The 26,091-nt window shown below is 40.9% G+C and overlaps 3 protein-coding genes and 2 long non-coding RNA genes across 7 annotated transcripts in view; 4 read left to right on the forward strand and 1 right to left on the reverse strand.

Moving 5' to 3' along the window:
- LOC109624744 (ras-specific guanine nucleotide-releasing factor 1-like) overlaps positions 1-5,971 on the forward strand; it is a 28,252-nt gene extending 22,281 nt beyond the window's left edge. The window contains exons 20-32 of one of the 2 annotated variants that reach the window (XM_069520653.1): positions 484-544; positions 680-786; positions 930-1,014; positions 1,128-1,325; positions 2,048-2,127; positions 2,264-2,381; positions 2,516-2,584; positions 3,082-4,790; positions 4,909-4,940; positions 5,055-5,163; positions 5,274-5,350; positions 5,438-5,507; positions 5,893-5,971. In XM_069520653.1, coding sequence (XP_069376754.1) covers positions 484-544; positions 680-786; positions 930-1,014; positions 1,128-1,325; positions 2,048-2,127; positions 2,264-2,381; positions 2,516-2,584; positions 3,082-3,174 — 811 coding nt within the window. In that variant the 3' untranslated portion in view covers positions 3,175-4,790; positions 4,909-4,940; positions 5,055-5,163; ... (1 more) ...; positions 5,438-5,507; positions 5,893-5,971. The remainder of the gene's footprint in view (positions 1-483; positions 545-679; positions 787-929; positions 1,015-1,127; positions 1,326-2,047; positions 2,128-2,263; positions 2,382-2,515; positions 2,585-3,081; positions 4,791-4,908; positions 4,941-5,054; positions 5,164-5,273; positions 5,351-5,437; positions 5,508-5,892) is intronic. The other variant, XM_020079623.2, reaches the window with a different exon arrangement.
- Positions 5,972-7,367: 1,396 nt separating this feature from the next.
- On the forward strand, positions 7,368-12,597 carry wdr76 (WD repeat domain 76). Its single transcript, XM_020079615.2, has 15 exons — positions 7,368-7,528; positions 7,716-7,835; positions 7,922-8,014; positions 8,109-8,201; positions 8,785-8,843; positions 9,279-9,396; positions 9,538-9,639; positions 9,892-9,929; positions 10,080-10,233; positions 10,440-10,598; positions 10,775-10,890; positions 11,003-11,101; positions 11,191-11,343; positions 11,438-11,491; positions 11,591-12,597. Exons 1-15 carry the CDS (start codon positions 7,481-7,483, stop codon positions 11,844-11,846), a joined length of 1,662 nt encoding a protein of 553 aa, XP_019935174.2. The 5' UTR covers positions 7,368-7,480; the 3' UTR covers positions 11,847-12,597.
- A 412-nt stretch (positions 12,598-13,009) lies between these two features.
- LOC109645863 (FERM domain-containing protein 5-like) overlaps positions 13,010-26,091 on the reverse strand; it is a 65,103-nt gene continuing 52,021 nt past the window's right edge. The window contains exons 7-14 of the mRNA XM_069520793.1: positions 23,283-23,370; positions 22,916-23,004; positions 21,672-21,735; positions 21,121-21,212; positions 20,949-21,023; positions 20,708-20,776; positions 20,481-20,587; positions 13,010-17,309 (exon numbers count right to left, since the gene is read on the reverse strand). Coding sequence (XP_069376894.1) covers positions 16,720-17,309; positions 20,481-20,587; positions 20,708-20,776; positions 20,949-21,023; positions 21,121-21,212; positions 21,672-21,735; positions 22,916-23,004; positions 23,283-23,370 — 1,174 coding nt within the window. The 3' untranslated portion in view covers positions 13,010-16,719. The remainder of the gene's footprint in view (positions 17,310-20,480; positions 20,588-20,707; positions 20,777-20,948; positions 21,024-21,120; positions 21,213-21,671; positions 21,736-22,915; positions 23,005-23,282; positions 23,371-26,091) is intronic.
- LOC138407008 (uncharacterized) lies at positions 17,318-20,537 on the forward strand. The gene is made up of 3 exons (XR_011240423.1): positions 17,318-18,571; positions 20,068-20,173; positions 20,418-20,537. It is a non-coding gene; the product is annotated as an uncharacterized lncRNA (long non-coding RNA).
- Positions 20,527-23,276, forward strand: LOC138406982 (uncharacterized). Of its 2 annotated transcripts, none has more exons than XR_011240378.1 (4): positions 20,527-20,668; positions 20,961-21,025; positions 21,094-21,192; positions 22,951-23,276. It is a non-coding gene; the product is annotated as an uncharacterized lncRNA (long non-coding RNA). The 2 variants fall into 2 exon arrangements; XR_011240379.1 differs by having other exon boundaries at positions 21,094-21,188.

The raw sequence follows: 26,091 nt of genomic DNA on the forward strand, positions 1-26,091 counted from the left end.
GTCTCCAATGAACCCAACTAGTCTAGGTGTCTTTGGACAGTAGGGGGAAGCTGGAGTACCTAGAGGAAACCCACTCAGACACAGAGAGAACATACAAACTCATACATTTGAACTCGAAACCCTCTTGTTGTGAGGCGACAGTGCTAACCACCACATGACCATGCCACCCTGGAAACAATCAGACAACAATCCTCCTCTGCGGAAGATAGAACAAGCACTTACATTTGTGTAGCAAAGGAAAAATGGAGCAAAAGAAATACAGTATTGTGTGTAAACTAACCAACCTGCCTGCATGATTAAATTATGAATCTGAAGCCAGAAGTGCCCATAACCCAAACTGAACAAATACTAGAAAGGAATACAAAAGTTTACTGGGTCAACTTTTCTACTTTTCATCAGGTTAAATCCATTTACATTGTTAAAGGTCGAAGTGATTTTGGACAAAACTGACCAATAATGGCACGTTTGTCTTTTTGTATGCAGGACTCTTACTCAGGAGGACCCTGGAGACAACCAGGTCACCCTGGAGGAGATCGCACAGATGGTGAGGAAACATTACAAAAGCCTTTTCAGTATTAAAAAAAAAACCTTTTACTTTAAATTGCTGTGTGTCCTGTAGAAATGATTTACACGCCATTTACTATGTGTGTGTGTGTGTGTGTGTGTGTGTGTGTGTCAGGCCATGGAGGACTGTAAGACTGAACCATTTGAGAGCCACTCTGCCCTGGAGATAGCGGAGCAGCTCACACTGCTGGACCACCTGGTCTTCAAGGTCATCCCATACGAGTGAGGCGCACGCACACACTCAAACAAAGCCACTCGCTCTATCAAATAAAAACAAGTCATAGAGGCTGAGTGGGAGGGTGAGGGAAGTGCACATGTTGTGTGTTTTTCATTGTTGATCATTTGAAAACATTTATTTTCAACAGGGAGTTCTTCGGTCAAGGCTGGATGAAGAACGACAAGAACGAGAGAACTCCGTACATTATGAAAACAACCAAGCATTTCAACGATGTACGTGTCTTATCTAACAGATAGATAGATAGATAGATAGATAGATAGATAGATAGATAGATAGATAGATAGATAAACATTATTATCAAGATGTCTGTTATGTTTTTTGTCAGATCAGTAACAGGATCGCCACAGAGATCCTGCACTGGGACGATGTCAACATGCGTGTTGGGGTGATGGAGAAATGGGTGGCGGTGGCTGACATCTGCCGCTGCCTCCACAACTACAACGCAGTGCTGGAGATCACATCCTCTCTGAACCGCAGCTCTATCTTTCGCCTCAAGAAGACCTGGCTCAAAGTCTCCAAGCAGGTACCGGCCTCTAATCTGATCATGATTTCTTTCAGTTGAGATGTTTTACCTTTGTTTTTTCTGGACATCCCAGCCAAGAAATAATGTCCTATGTCAAGGAGGTAATGTTTTTATCAGTGTTTGTTCGTTAGTTAGCAGGAAGTACTTGAAGGCAGGGCTCAGGAATCCTATCAGGGGACAGATCTAGGATTTTTGATCTTGATCTTTTTTTCTCCTTTCTTTAACTTTGTTTTTTAAATTTTCAATGATTTCTCAGAAAATTATTAATGGTTCACGTTGAAAAACAATCTGCACATTTAAAAAATCTAGTTGTTTTTAATCTTTGGTTTTACCTTTTCTTACCTTTGGACAGATGCAGGCAAGTGGTGTCCAAGTTTCCAGTATTTATAGCTAAACTAAGCTAAGCTAAGCTACCTGCCTCCTAGCTCTAGCTTCACATTTACTCGACAGCTATGAGCGTGAGATGATCTGATTGATCTTCACTTCTGATTCTTTGCACAGAAGTGTTCCTCGGGCCTTTGAGCATTTCATTCTTTCATTTTTTAGAACAAATAACATAAAACTAAACACAATATTTTGCAAATCAAACAAAGTGAATAGACAATAACATGCTCAGAGAGATACATCTCATACATTCGTACACGGTTCATGAAACTTTGTCTAAAAAACATTTAAATTAAATTTCTGGATTGTAACCTTTTTTGTCCTGGTACATTTTCCAGACAAAGACTGTGATCGACAAGTTACAGAAGCTGGTGTCCTCAGAGGGACGGTTCAAAAACCTGAGAGAAGCTCTGAAGAAGTAGGTATCCACAGCTCCTCTCTCTCCTGGATTCTACTAGAGATATTTTTACTTGCTTCTTATATGTTTGTTCATTGCTCTTTGTGTGTACACCTGTATAACTGCTGTGTCCCTCTGACCTGCCTGCTGTCTTCAGCTGTGACCCTCCCTGTGTCCCCTATCTGGGAATGTACTTGACCGACCTGGCCTTCATCGAGGAGGGAACGCCCAACTACACAGAGGACAACCTGGTCAACTTCTCTAAGATGAGAATGGTAAAAACACCCATGTGATGATCTACATTCTTCACATTAAATGATTCAATTTGGTTTTTGTAATGTGTATCTTCTGTGCTCATTTAATCATTTTTAGTCTGTAAGGTTGAATTTTTTCTTTCACTTGTCTTCAGATATCCCACATCATCAGAGAGATACGTCAGTTTCAGCAAACAGCTTACAAGATTGATAATCAACCAAAGGTGAGATTATTATTACTTTCCTTACATACACTTCGATTACCTGTCTGGATGTGTTACTTGAATGTATCATTTCAGTTTTTTTGATTTGTTCTCAAAAATAAATTACCTCTTTATTTCCATTTAACCTAAATAAAGAGGCCACTGAGAGGTTTTGTATAAGACCAGACTGAGATGTACTGCCCCCTGTGGCTTTATAGATATAATGTATACCTGTGATTACTAGTCAGTGATTATTAACAATACAGTAAACATTTCTGTATTTTTTTTTGTCCAAACAACCACACTACATAATATTGATAAAAGTTTGGCTGATCCTAATTTAAGATTTTTAACAAAATAAAAGAAAATACACACCCTTTTTTTTTTAGATTCTGTCTGGCAGAAAACTGTACAGAGTTACAAAGCAATAAACTCATGAATGCATTTACAAAATGAACCCTGACCCAAAAAAAAAAAAAAAACCCAAAACATTTTGTTTGTGTTCTTTGTGGCTGCAGGTGGCAAAGTACTTGCTGGACTGTAGTACAGCTCTGGACGAGGAGAGCCTCTACGAAGCCTCTCTGAGAATCGAGCCCAAAACTTCATCATGAGGAGGATATCCCTCAGCCCTCACATGGACAGTACACAAACTATATATCATAATGTACATATGCTATTATTTGTATTAGACACAGTAGGCCGTTCTCTTCTGGTATGTGTTCCCCAATGGACCCGTTCTGTATAACTGTTATTAGAGACTTGAGTAGAAGCCCAGAGAGGTTTTATTTATATAGTCACAGAGTATTTATATGTTATTTATCGTCTTAAACTCCACTTCTCAATGAAGCTATTTTCAACCACAGAATAAATAATAATAAAAACAGCCAGGAGATTACACAGACATGATACTTACCCTCATCATACTGGAAATATGCAGCATAACAAAGACGCTCATTCATGAGAGGTGGCGGTCGCATTCGACACATGACCATCAACCTTTCTGCTCACATGTCAAAGTCAAGAGAGAACTGCAGAAATAGAGATGAAGACATGTAAACGTGTTGGAGTCAAAGTAACGCACCTGCTGATTCTGATGGGGACTGTTTTTTTCAGTTTGAGGAGACGGGTTTTAAACGCTTAGCTTACTGTCAACTTATTCCCCTGGTGGGCATCATGGTGTATATATCCAGTATAAGCACTGGACATTGTATGTAGCAGATGTAACCAATATTGAGCCACTTCAGGAAGTTAAATTCCCAGCTTTTACATTCAAAACAGCGAGAGCATAGCTTTTGTGGTTAATCCTCTTTGGCCAGTGCATTATGGTTTTTGCCTTAATCATGAAATGGATTATATACCACAGAACTATGTCAACTATTTTATTCTACAATTTGCCAAATGAAGCAGAGACACTTGCCCTGTACAATATTAATGTACAGGCAGTCTGATGCATTTCCTGATGTGCAATGTGTTTAAAGACATGTCCCTCAAAATGTGTTATTCTTATGATCGTTCAACTCTGTAATAACTTTTTCCTGTGTATGACACCTTAAAACAAATGTTGAAAACAACTTATAAGTGTAACACATTCTGTATCCTGTCTACAATGTGTTAGCAGGAGCTATAGTAATATTGTGCTTACTCTTGGAATATTTATATGTATTTTTTACAGGCTTTGTATAGAAAAACACCTAAAGCTTAAGTGGCAGGCATGTACCACTTTCACGTGTTTAAATCAAACCTATATCTAGAACAGTTCGTGTTCTGTATTTACACCCCGCCCTTGCACATGCATCTTTACCCTCTAACAGGCACATCAGATGTTGCAGTGAGCAATACCCAGTGGTATGAGAATTATATTTCAGTCTGTTTCAACAGCTTGAGTAATATTTCCAGTTTTGTATAAAAGTGTATTCTTTCCTGATTACCTCTTGTTAATAAATCTATTCTTTCTCAGGGGGAGAAGGCTCTGAAGGCTGCCGAGTGTTTGTTTTGTGCTGTATTAGCCCAGGAGCTTCGTGGCTCTGGCTGTGTAGGGTGAACAAATCAAAAGGGTTTCAGAGGAAGGGCGGTGTTGAGGGGGAGTTTTTGTAAAAAGCAGTGGACTCATGTGATGCTCTCTAAACTTCTCTGAGCTTGCAGAGTGGAAGTATGGCTCTCGCTACTGTTTGGTTCCTCACCGCAATTTTGACTCTTGTTCATTTGAGACCATTGACCACACTTGAAGGTAAGTTAACACTCATGATTTCATTAATTTGTTCTTGTTAAATGCAAAATGTCACAGGGCAAAGTGTTGATCATTTGGCTGCTTTATTTACTATTGGCTTTATTCTGTGTCCTGTCAGAAGAACATCAATTCAGACAATGGATGTTACAGGTGAAGTTATTGAAAATTCACACTCAACAGTCTTAATGAATGTATTTATTTTGAATGTGTCCATAACAGCCCAATCATTTCCTTGTTATGTTGTTACATCTTTTTGTCGTGCAGCACAACCGAGTTTACAACACCGAGGAGGAGTTTTACCAGCGGATCCAGATATTCATGGAGAATAAGAGAATGATTGATCGTCATAATGCTGGGAATCACTCCTACACAAGTACACTTCAGTTCTGAACTCACTCATGTCTCATAATGATTGCTGCATAAACTAACAACACGAAAAGGAACTGCTGTGTGTTATAAAAGGCTGTTTATTTTCAAATCTAGTGGGCCTGAATCAATTCTCAGACATGACAAATGAGGAGTTTAGGAAGCTCTACCTAATGTCAAGCACATGGCCACAGGTATAACACATTTTATCACATTTTATTTTATGCAGCCTGATGTTTTACTGTACGTTTTTTTTGGTTCCCCCCCCCCATCGTACACAGAGAGAAGCAGAGGCAGAGACCAAAAGAGATATATAAACACTGCTCTGGATCATGGACTTCACTCTGCTCGGTAAGTTAATAATGAAGCTGCTCTCTGGACTCACTGACTGATGGACAGACAGACTATTGATATGGGTTCGGGAAGTGTTTTTGTCATAGAAAGATAAACATCGTAGTTCACTCAGAATAAACAGAAAATGATCTTTCACCTGACTTTTAATGTTTATCTGATGAATTTATGTCACAAACAAAAAAGTTGCAACACTTTCTGTAGGTGTTTCAACATAAAAGCACTCCAGCGTTTCTGTTGACCAAATCCAAAAGGGTTTTTTATTGTAAAATATCTGCAGGAGCGTTACTTGATAATGGATCATATCGTTTCTGAATTTAGTACTTGTAATTACATTTTGCAAGATAAATTGTACAGACAGCTAACCTCACTCATCTTTTCACAGGACATGCTGGCAAAGGTGGAATATGGTGCAAGGATGTCAATGGAGTGGATGATTCAAAAATAAATGTGTTTTAAACTCACACAGCCTCTTTATTTAATTCATGACACACATCAGGAAGATCATCCCACCCACCCTAAACTCTCTGCAGTTTGCCTATTAACACAATAGGTCCACTGATGACGCAATAAACGCTGCCTTACACATAGCCCTCACACACTTATGTTAGGATGCTGTTTGTTGATTATAGCTCTGCTTTTAACACAGTAATTCCACATAGGCTTTCGGAGAAGCTGCTGTCACTCGGATTGACACGTTCCCAGTCTGGCTGGGTGCCGGACTTCCTGTCTGGCAGGCCACAGTCGGTGAGGTTGGGGGTGCAGACATCGGGCATCAGGACTGTGAGCACAGGAACCCCCCCAAGGCTGTGTTCTCAATCCACTCCTATACACAATCTCTTAACATATGACTGTGTGGCCTCCCAGCCTGGCACCAGCATCATAAAGTTTGCTGATGACACCACAGTAATCGGTCTGGTGACAGATGGGGAGGTGACGTTGTATAGGAGGGAAGTGGCTGGGCTGGTTGCCTGGTGTCTGAACAATAACCTCTCGTTAAACGCTGAGAAGACTAAGGAGATGATTATTGACCCCAGGAAGAGGCGACAGCAGCACACTCGGTGACACTGAGGTAGGGAGGGTTAAGAATTTCAAATTCTTGGGGATACACCTCAGTGAAGACTTCAGCTGGTCACACAACACCCGCCAGCTCCTCAAGAAAGGACAGCAGAGACTGTATTTCCTGAGGAAGACTGAGGAAGTTTGGCATGTCAGCCAAGATCCTGCAGTCGAGAGTGTCATCACCAATGCCATCACAGTGTGGCACGGCAGCTGCACTGTGCAGAACAGGAGGGCTCTGCAACGGCTGATAAAAACAGCACATCACCGGTGCTGCCCTTCCACCATTTACACCACAGGGGCCATGAGGAGGGCCCAAAACATTACAAAAGACAACCCCCCCCCCCCCAACACTGCTTGTTCACACTCCTGCCTTCAGGAAGGCAATACAGGAGTGTCAAAGCAAGGACGACATGCCTGGCAAACAGCTGCTTCCCACAGGCCATCAGACTGTTAAATACAACTTTGAACTCCAAAATAGAGTGTAATAAGACAAAAAGAGTCAAATAAAGAATGAAATGAAAGTACATTAAGAGAACAGCAGCATCAAGAAGAAGTCCAGGCACAGAAAGAATTTTCAAGATTTGGTCCGTCGTGTAATTCTTGAATTTTTACCTAACTCTGCCAGAAGATGGCGACATCGCTCTGTTGGAAGCAGACCCAAGAGCGAGAACGAGCTGTCGATCAAATGTTCAAGGCGTTCATTGGCCGCGAACAGGCGAGAACGGCCCCCTCATTCCGGTGACGTAAAACTTCCAACCAATGAGCTGCTGCGGTTCTGTTTCACAACCCAGAGGGGGAGGGTGTTGTTACAAAACTTGTGGAGCATGTGGCGCCAACTGAGCCCAGTGATCAGCTGAGAGGTTCGACCCGGGATCTGCTCAGCAAGAAGCTCCTCTCACCCAATAAACAATATGTCGACAACACGGACTAAACGTAAAGCGGTTGTGAAGGTGTTAATGGTGAGTTCGTGCTTAGTTTTTATGTTTCCTGCAGTTGTATTCGCTAACAGCTTCCTCTTCTTTAGAGTCAAATGTTATTTGATGTCCGGTGTGTTGTGAGTCTCTGTAAACGTTGTACTTGTTAGTCATAGCAACATAAAGAGTAGTTCAGCTGCTGAGTTGGTGTTTAACAGAGTGAATGTTACAGGAGAGGACTCCCGTGGATCTGCAGGATTCAGTCCGACGATCATCTCGAAATGCCTTGGCTCCAAAACGTCTTCAATACTCTCCTGATCTAGCAACAGCGGAAACCACCAACAAGAAGAGGGTGAGGTGACACCCAACAAACGCGTAGAGACACGATTGTGTGCTTTAGTTTGCGGTTTTGCTGATATGTCCACGTTTTCATGGCAGAAAACAAAAGAGCGCAAAGATGAAGACACTCAGAACAAGACGCAGGACCTGAAGGAGGAGGAGGAGGAGGAGCAAAGTAGTGAGCATGTGTCTGTAAGTGTGAGCCCTGCACCACTGATCACACTCACCACTGTTATTAACCTTTCTGAAAGTATGTACAGAACACGAGTGCCTTTGTGTCACACAGAGTGGACATGAGGGACTGTCTCTGTATGAACTGGAGCGGCTGGAGAACATCAGACAGAACCAGGCCTTCCTGTCCTCCATCAACTTGTTCCAGGTAGATACACAGGAGCTGATCATCACACAACATGTCTCAATATACATGATCACAAATCACCCAGGGATATTAAAGCTGGAATATCCATTATTACTGACACTGTGAGTCTCATTCTGACACAACTTAACTCTCAGAGCAGTTTCCACTAACCACACAGACTTTTACATTATGTGAAAACTATTTATGTTAAACTAAGTATGTTTACTTTATGTTTTTTTAGAAAGAAGTTTCCATTGATTATTTTGAAGACCATTTTGCTGTATGACTATTGTACTTTTATTCTTAAGTTATGCACTTTAATTGTTTTTTTAGTTTACTGTCTCACACAATAAACTCATTTAGTTTATTTAAATTGTTATTTACAAGAACTTGTTGTTATTTTCACTCATAATACACTTTAAATTATACTTTCACTTGGAGCACTAGCTCAACAATTTCTTTGGAGAATAATTCTTTATCTCATATTACCAAGCCGTTGTGATATGATGGATACACTGATTTTTCACAGCCATCTCGTGACACTGTCACATCCTGTCACAGAACAGATAGGATTTGTATTAACTGTTCATGTCTTTGTCTAAAGGCCACTGAAGGGCTCAAGCAGTTGTCACGACCAAAGCCATCACAGAGGGGTCTCATGAGGTATGTTTGGGTGACTGATAGTTACTGCAGAGCTCTTATTTATTTTTTGGTTGGGTTGCAAGTATGGTGAGGTGTAAAAATTGAAGTTACACAACATTTCAATAAATGTAGTGACATCATTCACTGTGCTGTTATATATAGGTTATAACTGATGGGGAATGTGAGTGTAACAAATGTGCATATTGCTGAAAGCAAATTACTTATTAACCAAAATGGAAATCTCACATATTTGATCATTTATCATTAAGACAAAATGTTGGTGCATCCTGTAAAACATGGGGATTTGTTTTATTTCTTCTTACGCAAACTTCATGGACTTAATGCGACTGAGCAGTGATCACTTTGTTTTTGACTGATTAAATTTATTCTGTTTGTTACTTTCAAACGTTAAAGATCAGAGTCTAAGTCAGAGAAATATCTTGATGTTTTTGGCAGGTCAAACACTGCTGCAAAAGAAGTGCTGCCACCTCGCAAATCCCTTCGTCTCCAAAATAAAGAGGCAGAGATCCTGACACTTCCCCCTGAACCCAGAGGGACACTGATCTATGAAGAGGTATAAAGCCACATATAAATAACCTCATGATACATGTAGAGGATTATCCCTCAATTCATACTGCTCCACTGCTCTCTGTCTGTCTGGCATGTCTTTGCCTTTGTTGCTCACTTTGTTCACCTTTGTTTACTTGTTTTAAAGTCTAAGTCACTTAAGAAGCCTGCCGGTCCTCTGCCCATGGATCCAGTCAACATGGAGGAAGGAAGCAAGCTGCCATCACAACTTTTTAAGATCTGCTCAGAGGTAGGACACCAGCAACCACAGGAAAAACCTTATATACCTTATATACCTTATAAACCTTAATTTATATAAAGTGATACAACTAACATTATATTACTGCAAAGTTTTTCCAACTGAAAATGTTTTACCTGAAAATGTTTTATGCATGCAGTGCTGTTAATCTGTTATGCTTCCAGCACACCTTTTTTTAAATTGTTATTTAACTCTGCTGCTTGTAAAGTAATTAATTGCAAAACATTGCTTTTCTTTTCATAGACAACAAAAGAAAGAAAAGATGAGCTTGATCTGAAAAAGTAAGTTTTGGAATTTTGAGTTTCAGTTTATTGCTCATTTGTTAAAGAAATTACTGCTCCACCTCTGGCACCATATCTTTTTGAGTCATATATTGATAAAGACGTTTTGTGCAAACTGATATCACAACTCTGTTTGGTGTGTTGATGTAGTTACAGCTCGGCTCTGAAGAAAATGAAGATTACTCAGGAGAGAGTGGCCAAAGTGGTGAAGGATCGAGTCTTCTCTGCTGCGTTCCACCCCTGCAGCAGCAGCCTGCTGATGGCCGCAGGAGACAAGTGGGGAAAAGTTGGGCTCTGGAAGTTGGTAGGTTTTATTTTTCTGCTCTTATCTTGAAGACTGATATATGTCCACTAGAGGGCAGCATGCATGCTCAAAACACTCCTAACAACAGGCCTTGACTGTGTTGAACCGGCACAGTGCGAACAGCATTTTGAAATGTTTTCTAAAAACTAACAAAACAAATGCCTTTCCTGGTTTTTACATTTTGTGCATGTCTATATTCCTTATAGGGTGCTGATTGGGGAGATGATGGTGTGCTGCTCTTTGAGCCTCACACTCGTCCAGTTAGCTGTATGGCGTTCTCCAGGGCTCACACCACCCAGCTGCTGAGTCTCAGCTATGATGGCTCTCTTCGCTGTATGGATATAGAGAAAGCAGTCTTTGACGACGTGAGATAATTCTGCTTAAAGTGTTTATGTTTCTTTTAGATAAATATTGTAGAAATAGTAAAGTAAAACAATTGCACCTTTTTCTGGAGATAAAAATAATAAGACAATCTGTGCAGCAGTTTAACGCCGAAATCGAGGTATTAATAGTAGATGTGTGTCTATGTTGATTGTTCCAGGTGTATGACATTAATGATGGCCTGAAAACCTTTGACTTCATGTCTCATGACTGTTCGACACTAGTTGTCGGGGACTGGTACGGAGATGTTGCCATCATTGACAGGCGCACCCCAGGGTAACACATTATCAAAGTTTTTAAACTCTTTCCCTGATGTTGAGGAATAGCAATATGGATGAACTTCAAATATGATTATTATGATGAGTTTTGGTGATTCATTTCTCTGCAGAAACTCCCATGAGTCCGTCCACTCACTGGACCCAAAGAGTCTGCGTTGTGTTAGTGTCCACCCTGTGCAGAAGCACTACTTTGCTGTGGCAGAAAACAGGTACGGCTGAATATGGACTTTAATTACATTTTTAATTCATTATCTGTCACTTTTTGTTGTTTTTATTAATGTTTTAATCTTGTCTACAGGATAGTGAGTATTTACGACAGCAGATGCCTGAAGAAAACAAAATGCCAGGCAGTCTCTCAGCTGCACGGCCACTCATTGAGCATATCCAGTGCTTATTTCTCCCCTCACACAGGGAACAGAGTTCTCACCACCTGTATGGATAACCACATCAGGTGCAGCCACCTCAGCACTTTGCAAAATTGTGTTGTATTTGCTCTTGTTGGTTTTTTCTATCCCAGCTCAATGTCTCTTCTCTTTTTTTTACAGAATATATGACACATCTGCAATGAAAACACAATCTCCCTTATTGACAAAGATCAGGTACATCTGAACTTAAGCTTTTAGTTGGAACAACAATTCACCAACTTCATGCTATGTCCTGTTCTTTTTCTTCCCGTGTAACCTCAATTTGCTTTTCAGACATGACATGCAGACTGGCCGCTGGCTGAGCAAACTATCAGCGGTGTGGGACCCCAAACAGGAAGAGTGCTTTGTTGTGGGCAGCATGTTGAGGCCTCGGAGGGTACAGGTGTTCCATGAAAGTGGCCAGCTCCAGCACACATTCATGGACGATGACAACCTTAACACAGTGCTGTCCGTCACTGCTTTCCACCCCAGTAGGAACGCCCTCCTGGGGGCCAACTCATCAGGCCGCCTGCACGTCTTCTCTGACTAAGACCCAAACATGTTGGACCATCACCTTCACTTGCCTTTCTCAGAAGTTCTCTGAAGCTACAAGGTTTTCCTCAGGGCTATTTTCCACTTTAATTTTAACAAGAAATCCTGCCACTCTCCATGATGGAAAGGATGTGTTAATCCTCATTTACAGTGATTGTACAACGACCACAAAAAGCTCAGTTTTGGTCCAGATGTGTCAGATTTACAGCTGTACTCCCCCTTACAGCTGTTTATCTTCCTTCCTCTCCTTACTCCCGAGGAAACTCCTTCAAAGTGCTTTTGAGATTTTCTTCACGTCTCTTGAACTTTTCAATCAACTTAACAACAAATCCTCATCCTCATGTGATTGTTGATTTTTTTAGTTGATGTTGACGAACCAGCTGATAAAGTTTTATTTAACGTCGGACACGTGATCTTGCTTCAGTTTTATATCTCAACTTAACACAGATCAGTGTGTTTTTTCAGTTTTTGGTAACCAGTTAGGTTAGGTAAATAAATTCAGTTGGATTCAACATAAAGTGAAAAAGCAATGTACCGACACTGATTATTTCTGTTCTCTGTTCTCAAATGATGTACACAATCCATTCAATTTCTAAAATGCTCCTTCTGCATTCTCTGTGGAGCTGTGTCTTTGTTTTGTTGTGGAACAATAGTTTCTGTGTTAAGTCGTTGCTGTTAAATTCATGTTTTTTTATGTTACCTTTGAAGCAAAAACAATAAATTGTTTTTTATACAACACATTTAAAAAATGTACTGTTTGTCTCTGCAGTGGTAGTATCGTCAGCCCCTGAAGATGGCAGCATTGTAACGTAAAATGTGTGCGTGTTTGCATGTGTTCCTTCCTGAACCTACATCTTTGTGAGGACCATTTTAAGCATAGACCCTACAGAGTGAGGATATTTTGGCCGGTCCTCACTTCTTCTAAGGGCTGTTTGAAGGTGAAGGGTTAGAATTAGGTTTAAGTTAGGGTTAGGCATTTAGTCTGGATGGTTGGGGTCAGGGGTTAGGGAACACTTGATGTACTAAGATAGATGTACAAACGTGTGTGTGTGGTATTAGAACAGGGACAAAGAAAAAGCCTCGGAAGGACCTAAGTTATGCTGTTGATCATTTCCTCTGTGAATTCAGCATTGAACCTGTAGCCACAGTGACTGCTGGATGTCAAGAATAGATAATATTTATTCATAAATTGAGGACACCAGGATTCAGTCAGTGGTGGAAAGAAGCAGCCTTGTTGGAGGTAATAAATGCAGACCACATGCTTACAGAGACATTTCCATGTGTGGGACCATGGTACAGGGAGCAATCTGACAGCAAGACCACATCTGAGAAATTATTCCTGTTCACATTGTTCAGTAAAGCTACAAGCAACCAAAGTTGCCTGGCAATCGAGCTGTCACCCCTTTCCAATGTGTGGTTCAGGTGATCTGAAACAGTTAAAGCAATACAAAAAAACATAAATAAAACTAAATTGCACAAAGAAAGAGTCAGGTAGTTGAGTATGCTACTTATGCTGTTTTTAAAATTGCTAAAAAAACAAACCGCTTCGCTTTCACTGGCAAAACCTGATAGGAAAATGGATTTACTGTCATGTGTTCAGTTCATTTACATGTATTTTTCCCACAATTCATCTGTTTCTATAAAACAAGTCTAAAGAGAGCAGATCTAGGATTAGGCAATGACGGAACAGGATTTACATGAAAAGTTTCTTTTCTGTGCACCACAGAGCATCACCCAACACTGTTCCCTTCACACATACATTTACAGGCTGTTCCACCTTCTCAACAAGATTCAAGACATTTTTCATGTCCGGCAGACAGAGACAAACAGTGGTTTGCAATTCATTGTTATTCATTATTACATTTACTCCCATATTTATTGCTCAAATTATGCTGTATTATTCTCATACACATCGACATAAAATGAGACTTTCAAATTAAAACAAATAAAGGAGGTAAAAAGTTATTTCACTTAAATTAAAAACCACCAAGCACCATCTTAAATTAAAGCAAATACATCAGGAAGTTTGACAATCAACTGCAAAATATGGTTTTCTATTAAATATAAATATATCAGTCAATAATTTATATTACCCTCATCCATCTGCACCAAAAAGGGAAAGAAATTGAGAAAAATATAATTAAATTTGTTATACTTCTATTAATTTCATAATTTTTGAATTAGGAGATTTCAGTACTGTACAAAAATAACATTTAATAATAATAATAATGATACAGGGGCTTTCTCATAGTATTGTTTTCATATAATGTTAAGCCTATGGAGGTTTTTAGATTTGAACATTATTACTGTAACTTTCCAAACTGCCCCTGGACACACTGAACCCTGCAGCCAATCCCAACCCAAAACCACTCCACGAATAATAAATCCATATTCTTGGTAATCTGAATTACCACCGACACATACATATACCTACACACTGTATATCCTGATGAAGCACCGACAGGTTAGTTGAAGTTAACGCTCACAAACTGACTTATGGTTTTACAGTATGCTGTTGGTCGCTCTGGGCTGTAGGCTAACACGTGAAACAACATAATAAGGCTGGAAAAGCACGGCGGACTATCAGAGTATCCATCTGTTGACACAATCAGACAACAGAGGTTTCTTTGGTAGGTAGGATGAAGAAGATTGAAGTAAACATGACTTATCCTATAGGCTCTCTTGTTAGGCGGGTGCAGGGCTGAAAACCATATAACCACACTTCAAAAATAACTCTTCAAAGTCCATTAAAAGTCAATGTGAGGAAATCTGTCAGGTTGTACAAAAACATGATTCAAATAAATTCCGTCTTCACAGATGGCTGTATAAATTTAAACACATCAGGCTAAACACAAATGGAACATGGGTCTTGAATAAATAGTACAATTGGCTCTTAACTCTCTACTGTGGTCAAATAGCTGTACTCTGAACACGTTCCAAAGGTCAGATTTACCATAATGGAAAAAGATTTCATATTAACAGTATAGCACATCAAGATAAACTCCTTCTACGGAATCAAAGAGCTAACCAAACACTTCACTATCACTACGGCGCTAGCTCACATAGTCCCATCACTTTTACAACTACTGTAAAAGTAACTACAGTAAAGTGACAACTGCTCCTTAAACACACATTTGATTGTAATTATAAGCATTATTTGGCTGCTATTTAATAAAATCAGGAAACCTACCATTTCTGTTACTTATATACTTACAAAGGTTTATTTTCTGATCGCGGACAATGACAGTGTATTGGTGATCTGAACAAAATAAAATCTTAACGTGAGCAAACTGTTAGCAAACATCTCACAAATGAAGCAACAATTTTTATTTAAAAAAATTATACAAGGCTTCTAACAGGGCAGCATCGTAGACTGTATGGAGGACATGACAGCTCCAAAAAGTGAAGCCAAATCCTCTTGATAGCCCCCTAGTGGCTGGCTGCAGTACATGCCATGAACTCCATCTCCTACATGTTAGTGAATGGGACATGGACTAGTAAGTAAAAGTAAAAAGTCAAAGTCTGCGTCAAATTATTTCCTCAAAGACTTTGGGTAGATCTATCTCACTGTGGTGTTCAATTACTCATTTTTTCTGTAGGTTTGGATTTAATTAGGGTTGTCTACCGAAATAGCACTGGTCTCTACTTGGACGGCACCTACCGAACGTGTCTCTCTCTCTCTTTTTTAAGAAATAAAAGAGTCAGTTACTTGATGGAATTAAAACAGGGGGAACATCAGGACTGACAGCTGAGACTGACTTGTGATTAGTCGAGCATGTGTATTAGCTGGACTTCGATACCACAGCTCCACACCACAATAATTACACTGCACACTCTGGCTCCAAATGACGCCAAAAGTGCAAGATGGCAGCACCTGTATCCAAGATATTTTGGCATCAGTTTTTGCACAATGGAAAGAAATGGAGACACATCGTCCATCTTTTTATTCAGTCTATGGGCAGCACTGACAACTTTCCAGGGTCAAATATAGCTACTGCAACTAAATTTCATATGGCAGATGTGTGGTTGTCCCATCAGAAGAATTCAGGGAAGTTGTCAGTTACTTTAAAATATGCTAAAATTATTTGCTCTACACAGCAGATTCCACACATCTGTCCAAAAATGATATAAAACTAAATATAACATTTGCTAATATTATTTTACTCAAGACCGATCTACATTCGCCAAGTGCTGCTCAGATTTGCTCACACTTTCACTAACATCCCCCCAAACACACACACACACACACACACACACACACACACACACACACACAGACACACACACAGACACACACACCACCCAGGTACTGTTACAACTCAGTCTTAGAAGTGACTGTAACCACATTTAATCATCGCTAATGTTGTTGTTGGCTTTGACATTAAATGACGAGACGAGCTAGACTGCACCCTCGTCCCATCGCCTTCTCTCAAAACTTTAAAGAAAAAACAAAACGTGCATGTCAACAAAACGCATAAACCCCAACACATCGAGTTCTGCCTAACAATAATGTCACGACACATAAATTATACAAAAATAAAGGCAACTGTTATTGGTGGTTGAATAAGTAAAGTCTATTAGACTTGTTTGTCCCTTTCAGTGTTTAAATTAAACCCTGTTGTTGTGACTTTGTGTAGAAATGATAATCCTAATAATTTCCCAAAAATAAGATTTTCTTTCCTCGCAGTGATGGTCGAACAAGGCTATTCAGGGGCTCTGTGATTGGAACTCCTTCTAAAAGCTGAGTCCATGTGGGGAACAGGGCTGCCACATTTTCAATTTCCCTCCTCTCACCGCCTGTGGTACGTGTCCCATCTCCATCAGTGGAGTCCGGTGTTGTGTCATACAGTCTCTGGATCCTTCAGCTCGCCTCACTTGCTGATAAGGAAACCTCCCATCCAACGTAACTTACAGGCGAACCAGCGCCGCAGAGGGCAGAAGTATTCAAAGTGGAACTGCTGGAATTCAGGTGTCTTGCGGATGTCTCTCAGGAAGGCTATGTCCAGGTCTGACTCAGTCAGCATGATGAGGAGCAGCAGCAGAGCGAACAGCAATCCAATGGTGACCAGAAATAGACGCAGCACGCTCAGGACAAATTTGTTCAGCTCCTCTACGTCGCTAGGTGGTGACGGCCTTCTCCTGACCATACCCAACGCTCTCCTGCCAGGCCTGAACTCTGCCGCATGCTCTTTCTTCGATATTCCCTTCTTTGCCTCCTGCTCCTCGTCGATGCTGCAGGGAGATCCGTTGAGGTTACGAGCCAATGGCATCTCTGCGCCGTGTTCAGCCACGGGCGTGGGCAGCACACTGTCCGAGGGGCTGTAGGCCTCGTCGGAGATGACCGCTGATGTGCTTGCCTCGCTGCCGTCCACCAGCTGGCGCCGGGAGTACATGAAGGTGTCACCGTGGGAGACGGAGCGCACGGGCGTAGAGTGGGCGCTGTCTCGAAGGGACTCCAAACCTGTAAACCAACAGCAGAGGGTTCATGAGGGAGAGACGATGTTCAGTAACTAGTAGGTGTTGTTGAAAGATGAACTGATTTTAAGATAGATTATCTGACATGACTCTGATAGCAACTTTCGTGTAAATCCCTTCGATAGTGTTTCATTAACCTGCAGGAAAACCAACCAACAGACCTTAAAATCGAAAGGGGTGAAAACACAACCTCCTTGGCAGAAGTAACAAATCATTTGAAGGAAATCGAGTCAGACAATTTTTTTTCCATGCATGTGTGATGTGCCACCATTTGCTGTTTGGGTTGTGAAAATGCAGAAGATTAACTCACTGAATTGATTCATTCTGACAGAGATTATTGTATTTGTTATTTTTCGACTCTCTGGAATGAAGTGAAACATTATCTAATCAAATATTTGATTTCTTACTGGAACATTACACTCTAATGCGTTTACTTTTCCATTTTCTATTCAGTAAACTTGAAGAACCCTGTTTTTAAAAGCAACTTGAAAAGCATAATTTTTAGTTTTCATTTAATTATTTCCAAATGAAAATTCACTCAGCCCTTTTGATTCTGAGGCAGGTTTGCTCTGAACATCAGAAACACTGTGCTTGCTGTGCCAGCATTCATTTTTCTTATATGGAAAGAGAGGAAGAAGGACTAGTTTTAAATGGCTAACTTGTTGTTGCCCAGTCTTAATTAACAGATCCAGTTGTCACATCATGTAATGAAATATTCAACTCTGACCCTTAAGTAAACAGGAAACAGATCAACCACCTCTGAGAACATTTTCTATACATTCACTTGATCCTCATCTCCTCTGGAAGCTGTAATCACAACACATATCATCTCAAGACACTTTACATAGCAAGATCAAGACCGTACAGATCTTATTGTGTAGTTGTCACATCTATGAACTTATGTACTCTGGACACTCAGTCTCTGGACTTTGCCTCCTGAATAAGGATTGGTTTGATTTTGATTATAGATTCCTTGTTTGTTTTTGCCTGTAGTTTTGTTTTCCTTGTGTTGGGATTTATGTTTCCTCCTTGAGTTCTGTTTCCTGTTTTATTTTGTAGTTTCTGCTCCTCTCCTGCCCCTGTGATTGTCTGCACCAGTTCCTCATGTGTTCCTTGTGTGCTTCACCTGTGTCCAATTACCCCTCCCTTCCCTGTGTATATAAGTCTCTGTGCGTCCCTTTGTTGGTTCATTGTTGTACAAGGTCGTCTCACCACCCGGTGTCTTTTTACCTCCATCATCCCTCGCCTGTAAGTTCCGACTGTCTTCTTGTGTTCCCTTGCTTTTTCTGTTTTGCCCTTTTGTGTTTTTATGAGAACTGCCTCATTAAAAGGACACTTTTTGTTCAAACCGCGTGTCTCTGCAGCTTGAGACCTCCTGCTTTAGCTAAACTTGACAGAACAAAACACATTAGGAGCAGAAACTACAAAATAAAACAGGCAATATAAATCCCAAAACAAGAAAACAAAAGTACAGGCAAAAACAAAAAAGAATCTATAATCAAAATGAAAACTCTCCTTATTCAGGAGGCAAAGTCCAGAGACTGAGTGTCCAGAGTACATAATTTCATAGACATGACAATAGTTCCATAATTTGATGTGATGCTCAGGGAATACCAACAAACAACATTACTATTTAAAATCTTTGCATTACTGTTTCTCTATTTTTGACAGGGTCACACTTGATAGTTTTGCGAGCTGCTCTTTTCAATCCAATTCAGAACCATTCTGTTTACCTGCTGGGTGGCAGCCTTGGAGCTGGGGTGGGACAGTGAGCCTAGAGGGGGTCCTGGAGCTCTGTCCCACTCCAGAGCCTGAGCTAGAGGATCCCCCAGGGAGAGCAGGGAGGAGCGGTACGACCCCCAGGGCCTTGCCCAAGAGCCGGGGCCCCATACTCAGCACGCGCACTGTCACATCTCTGTAACAATGGTTGATCATGCGCAGGTGAACGTTCACCTTGGTCTTGATCCGGATCAGACACTTCACCATGGTTCCAAAGGAGCAACAAACACCAGCGGAACCTTAACTGCCTTCCAACTTGCTGCTCTTTTATTCTCTTCTTTATCTCTGTCTCACAACTGTTTCTCCGCTCGTTCTTCCCACTGCCTCACCACAATCTTGTGGGCAGCCGTTAGACTAAACAGCACTCCCTCCTCCCATAGGCAGGCTTACAGCGATAGAGACAGACAGAGACTGAAAGACAAGGCACAGGAATGTGTTCCACTGGGGCCACAGCCCCCCCCCCCCCCCCCGGTGTTGACTGTGACACACACGGCATGGCCGCTGACAGCAGGAGCTATTTTCAGCCAGAGATAATATTACAAGTGTGGACATACCATCACAGACAAAGCAACTGGACAGAACACAGGGGTTTGTGCTGAAACGTGGGGTGCAATGTAAAGGCCCGCCCTCTATGTCAATGACAAGAGGGTCCACTGTGACCAGAGTATGTTTACATTTTTATTGTGAACATACTACAAGTTCATTTGGTTTTATTCAGGCTGTTAAACAAACAGCAAACGGACTCACAGTGGCAGCGCTAGTAAAAGGTTAATAGCCTGTTGGAGGAAAGAGGGTAGAATAAGTGCCCTTTATAAACTGACAGCATGACTTTCTCATGTCAAAATAATGCCTGAGGCCACAGGCTGACGGTTTGTGTGTGTGTGTGTGTGTGTGTGAGCAACATTAACAACAGAGGAGGGAGAAGAAATGATTGTGACTTTGTGAGTTAAAATTTTGCACTGTAGGTGTTAAATCCACTGCAGATCAGGTCACATGGAAGAAAAAGGTGATCCCAGACACTGTTGGGCCACGTGTACCACGGGGCGGAGGAACTTCTGCAGTTGCCAGGGGGTACGCTAACACACTCTAAAGGTAAAAGTCAAACAAAGATCCTCAGAGTGCACTGATGGCTCAAAGAAAAATTAGATTTAACATCCTTGTCATCAATGCCTATTAAATTCTGAGCCATCAGTGTAGCATGTTCATCTTTGTCTGACTTTTGCTTTAAAAAAAATCCACATATTAAGTCAGCTGTAACACCTAGGCTCTAGATGATCACTCCTTATATCTCAGAACACTTTTCTGTCCCACGCAGGATCTTATCAACCAGTATTTATCTACTCTTGTGCATGTGTGCATGTGTGTGTGCACACTCTACCTTCCATGATGGAGATGTGCACAGCTCTGCGTCGGGTCCTGGGTACACTGGTCAAACGAGGGCCGTGGGTGATGGATGGACAGCTCCTACTTGGTACCATGCCGGCCCTAAATAACACAGAAACACGTGCACATGGACCACTGTGTGAGCACAGGTATTTTCGGATGCACCAAGACGGTTTGAAATGGGTGAATAATTCCTAACAAATATGCAGATTGACATCTTACCTGTGGATCTCAGGAGGGTCTCTTTTAATTTTGGCACTTTGTTCCATTACTTCCTTTGCAACTTTTCCACTGAGAAAACCAAGAAAATCTCGATCAAACTGATTTATACAAAACAAAGAAATTCAACATACAGACTATTTGCACAGTTCTGGGAAAACGTATACAGAATGTTGTCAGTGTGTAAACATGTAATATTTCTGAATTGTTCAGTGATAAAGTTCTATCTGTGTGTGTTTGATACCTGTATCTGAAGCGACTCCCCTTGAAGAAGAGATTACTACTGGACACAGTTCGGACTTGACTCGACTTCTCCAGCCTGTGAGTGAATGTGGAGTAAAATCATGAATACACTCATAAACAGAAACAAAGTTTAACCTTCTCAGAAGTAAATGTTGACAGGTCATGTGACTCACTTGAAGAAGGCCTGATTCTCGACTCCACACTTCCACAGATGCTTACAGGCCTCAGGTGTCGGTGCAAAGTAAGTCAGTATGATCTTCTTGTCCTGCAACAAGTCCAGCACATGAACCCATATGTACAACACAATAATGTGTTTGACTAAATAAAATATTAAGACACTTTTCTGATACTGATGGATGTTTAGATTCTTTTAAAGCTCTTAAATCCTTATTCAAATGGACTTTTCCTCCATTTAAGGGAAAATGTCTTCACAGTCGTACCTGACATTTAAACTCTCAGACTTACTGAGCTCTTGGATAAAAGGAATTTTCACCCTTAAGATTTTGCATTTGCAGAATAAATATTAACCAACTCTCACACTCTGTTTTAACACACAGCCAACACAATGTTTTTTGTCCAATCATTTCCTAGTTCTGTATTAAGGACAGATCACTTTAGCTCCCAGCGACAGTGTCTCCGTGCATTAAACAAGGCCACGGTCATTTAACTTCCTGAGCTCCACAGGCCAGAAATGGCAGCGTTTTAATAATGCATGCACGCCTACCTCTTTCTGATTTGCATATATGTGGAATGTCTTTGCTTCAAACTTGAGTTTGGTCACCTCATCCCTGAGATAGAAGAAGAAAATGTTGAAAGATGGAAATGAGATGGAAAAGTCAAATGAAAAGAGACAGAAAATGAAGGAGGAGCAGATACAAAATCAAAGAGGGAGGCAGAGGCAGAGAGGAAAGTGAGAGAAGGGCACAGCGAGTGGAGAAAAGGTGCTAAAATATTCATTTTGGTTGGAGGCACATTAATAAACCCAACAGTCGTTCATTTCAGAGGAGAAAAGTCTAGACACATTGATTAAAGAATATTACAAGAATTACAAATTACAAAAATAAACTGCAAGAGATGAAAAAAATGACACCTACAACAACACTTAACTCAAAACATGGGTATACAACGTCACAGCTGGTCGACTCAGCTGTCTTGAAAAGGTTACTCATATTCCACTTTTTGTTCTATTCACTCATTTGTGCAACACAAAGATAATTTTGCAGACAAATGTTGTTCCGGCTGCAGAAGCCATCGTCACGACACAATGATTAAGGCCAAATCAAATTCAACTCAGAGCAGCGTTTCTGGCTGACTGGTACGAGCTTCATTAGGAGCCACAGTATGAATGCTCCGAGTCTGTTTTTGGCTCATGGACATGTGGCTCAGAATCAATCAGATTTATTTCATCAAAACAAATTAGTTGCACTTATACATTTTCAGATGTGTATGCAAATCATGGGTCTATTTTTATTCCTCCACAACATTTCACACAAGACATTAGGCCTCCCAGACATTTTACGAAATGACTGATTAGCTGTATTCTATTAGGAGATTTGATGAAAGTAGGAAAAAGGAACAATCTAAATCTTAAAGACAATGAAAAAAACAGTTATAATTTGGATTTAGATAACTGGGATTAGACCACTCACCCGCTGTTTGAACTGATTTTAGGATTTTCTTGTTCTGGCACATTAAACAACACTATCTGAAGCACGTCTGTTATTTTGAATTGACTATAGCTGATCTATATGAATTAATGCAGTAAGGATTTTGAATTGTGGATATAAGGACAGTTAATATGCTGTTTAAATGTTGTATTTGTCCATTGAAACTGCAGCCACTAAGACTGGCTCTCTCTTGTGGCCAGAAACGAACACACATGCTGTGACCTTTCACTCAATTATCTAGCGACTAATCAGTCATACATGTTCTCACCATGTCCAGTTATAACTCTTCATCTGTACTCACCAATTGAGTAAATGGACCCTCCTGTTTCCTTGCAGCACAGTGAATCCAAAAGGAGTGAAAGCCAGAAATGCTGGGTTGCCAGACACATCCTGACAGACAACACACACCCATGGGTTTTTGTTATCATGGAAGCAGAACTTTAAATATTGGTGAGATTAGGTTTTTTCTAAAAGTGTAAAAAATTACTTTCAAATTTAAGCCATCAATTGTGTAACTTGTACATTTTAATTTAAATAAACTTGGCATTTGCTTGTAATTGATAGATTTTTTTAGTGTAGTGACAATCAAGAGAGCAGTAAAACAAATAACTCTTCTCACAGGGTTATAATTATAGGTATTATATACAAATAGGTTTATTTTAGACCACCTTGCATGGATGAGGGTCCACTCCATATGTCTCCAGCATCTGAGCCTTCTGGAGGAAGTTGAGCTCGGACGTTTCAGGACTCTGACCTCTGGAAAATAACAAAACAATCAATTAAAGTCTGTTAATTGGACTGTCAGAACCATGCATCAACTCAGAGAACACCATGTGGTTGAATATACAGTATGTGCTTATGCTTAAGATGAAAATAATTTTTAAAAATACCATAATAACCTGCAGCATAAGTTTGTGTTAAGCTTACGTCAGTCCTGTCCTGTGTGTCCCTACCAGGAATAAATCTGAACTCGTAATCTTAGTCTGATACTCAAATATGGTTGTTTTGTCAAAAGAATAAAACTCAAGATGTCAAATATTTCAGTCTGATCGGATTTGTCTCAGGACAGAGACCTAAGCTGCAACTAATTTTCTTGCAGCAGCTGTAGTCAGAGGTCGATTCTGACCAAAAGAAATAAAGGATTAAAAATCAGTCTGTTGTCTCTCTAATCCTCACTGAGAATCATATGTGAGTACACTTAATCTCAGCCAAACAGTCTGGGTCTGTAGGCTTGAATCTGCCAGATAGTTGAAAAAAGAAAAAGCCATGACGTCAAAGGGTGGCCATGTAACAAAGGTGAAGGTCACACAACCTCTCATTGATCAAGATCTTTGGATTACAGGAGGAAAAACCAGATGCTTACACATCCTGCTGTGACACCAGTCGGAAACAAGGATGTGAGCAATGTCAATATATTTTACTATTTTAACATTTAACCTTTTATGAAAAACTGTACCAATTTCTTTTGATCAATATAATGAGACTTTTTTCTTTGTATTCAATCTGTGAGCATCCTGATTCAAATACTGAACTATACAGTGTTTGAAAAGCACTCAGTACATATTTGAACTCACAAGGCAGGGACCAATAAATTAATTAAATATAACATAAGTGTGCACAGTGAATAGGCAGAAGCTGACTCAGAATAACTTCACCCCTCATATCTCAAACTGACAAAGATCTGCTTTGCTTAACACCGGCTGACTGATTTATTGGTGGAGTATATTTTGCTCTTTGATGGAAGAAACTTTTACGTTCATACATGAATGCACTAAAAATGTGTGTGGACCATTACGTTTTATAGAAGGAACTCCTGTCTCCATTCAGTGGTTAATCAGCCTAATAACTGCCAATGATCTCTGCAGTGCTGCAGCCAGATGTAGCAGCAGAGTTTACTAACTGACACCTGATTACAGATGGTGGAGGAAGTACATGGGGAGCTGGGCTTCTTCCCAAAACCACCAACCCTCTGGTTACTGGATGACACTCTCCTGAGCCATGAGTGTAAAATTATCAAACAGAAGTAAAAGTCTGGTCATTTTTCTCCTCACCGCTTCTAGAATCTGATATTTTTATTATTTATTTTATTTGTATTGAATTTGTCCAGGTTTTATCCAGATCATTTAGATCATTAAGACTTATTTCATCACCAAAATAAGATGCAGACAAAATGATTCACGATGATATGTTAACATGTTTTTGGGAAAAGAAGTGACATTTAAAAACCAATACTGTAACCATGTAGTAATTGATCAGAGCCCTAAATCCTTTATAGACGTACACAGGTAGATGCTCTTTTTTATATTTATGCACCATCTTTATTTATATCAAGCTGCTTTCAGACATGCACTGAAGTCCACAGATCCTCCGTATTTTCTCTGGCGGAGGTGTATGTGTGAACACAAATGTCCAATGAGAGCTACTGCAGTTTCTCCTGACTTTATGCACCTGCCCCCCGGGGCATGAGAATTCAGTAGAAACCATGAGGCCTTCTCATCCGACTCTTCTTCTTCTGCTTGTTCTGTTTCTTCTTTGTTTTCTTGTTCAAAGCTTTGTGTTCACTGCCCTCTGTCTCATCTTCCACTTTAAAATTTTTCATAATTTCCAACTTTTCCACCTCTCGACTGCTCTTTTCCTCGGCCTGAGGCAGCTCATACTCTCGACTGCTCTCTTCCTCGACCCGAGGCAGCTCCTCCTCTCGACTGCTCTCTTCCTCGGCCCGAGGCAGCTCCTCCTCTCGACTGCTCTCTTCCTCGACCCGACGCAGCTCCTCCTATCGACTGCTCTCTTCTTCGGCCCGAGGCAGCTCCTCCTCTCGACTGCTCTCTTCTTTGGCCTGAGGCAGAATCGCCTCACGACTGCTCTCTACCTTGACCTGAGGCAGCTCCTCTCGACTGCTCTCTTCTTTGGCTTGAGGCACAATCTCCTCTCGACTGTTCTCTTCCTCGACCTGAGGCAGCTCCTCCTCTCGACTGTTCTCTTCCTCGGCCTGAGGCAGCTCCTCTCGACTGCTCTCTTCCTTGACCTGAGGCAGGTCCTCCTCTCGACTGTTCTCTTCCTCGACCTGAGGCAGGTCCTCCTCTCGACTGTTCTCTTCCTCGACCTGAGGCAGCTCCTCCTCTCGACTGTTCTCTTCCTCGACCTGAGGCAGCTCCTCTGGACTGTTCTCTTCCTCGACCTGAGGCAGGTCCTCCTCTCGACTGTTCTCTTCCTCGACCTGAGGCAGCTCCTCCTCTCGACTGTTCTCTTCCTCGACCTGAGGCAGCTCCTCTGGACTGCTCTCTTCCTCGACCTGAGGTGGCTCCTCTCGACTGCTCTCTAAATATTTCTACACAACATTGACCCTGAGGGTGTTTGTTTATATCAGGATAACTTCTATATCTTACACATCAATACAGAGTATATCAATGCAGTTTACATGGCTATTAAGCTAGTTAGCTATTATTAGCATGTAAATGCCAAACAACAAATCAGAAA

This window comes from Paralichthys olivaceus, chromosome 1 (genome assembly GCF_024713975.1).
Source record: "Paralichthys olivaceus isolate ysfri-2021 chromosome 1, ASM2471397v2, whole genome shotgun sequence".
NCBI classification, from domain to species: domain Eukaryota; kingdom Metazoa; phylum Chordata; class Actinopteri; order Pleuronectiformes; family Paralichthyidae; genus Paralichthys; species Paralichthys olivaceus.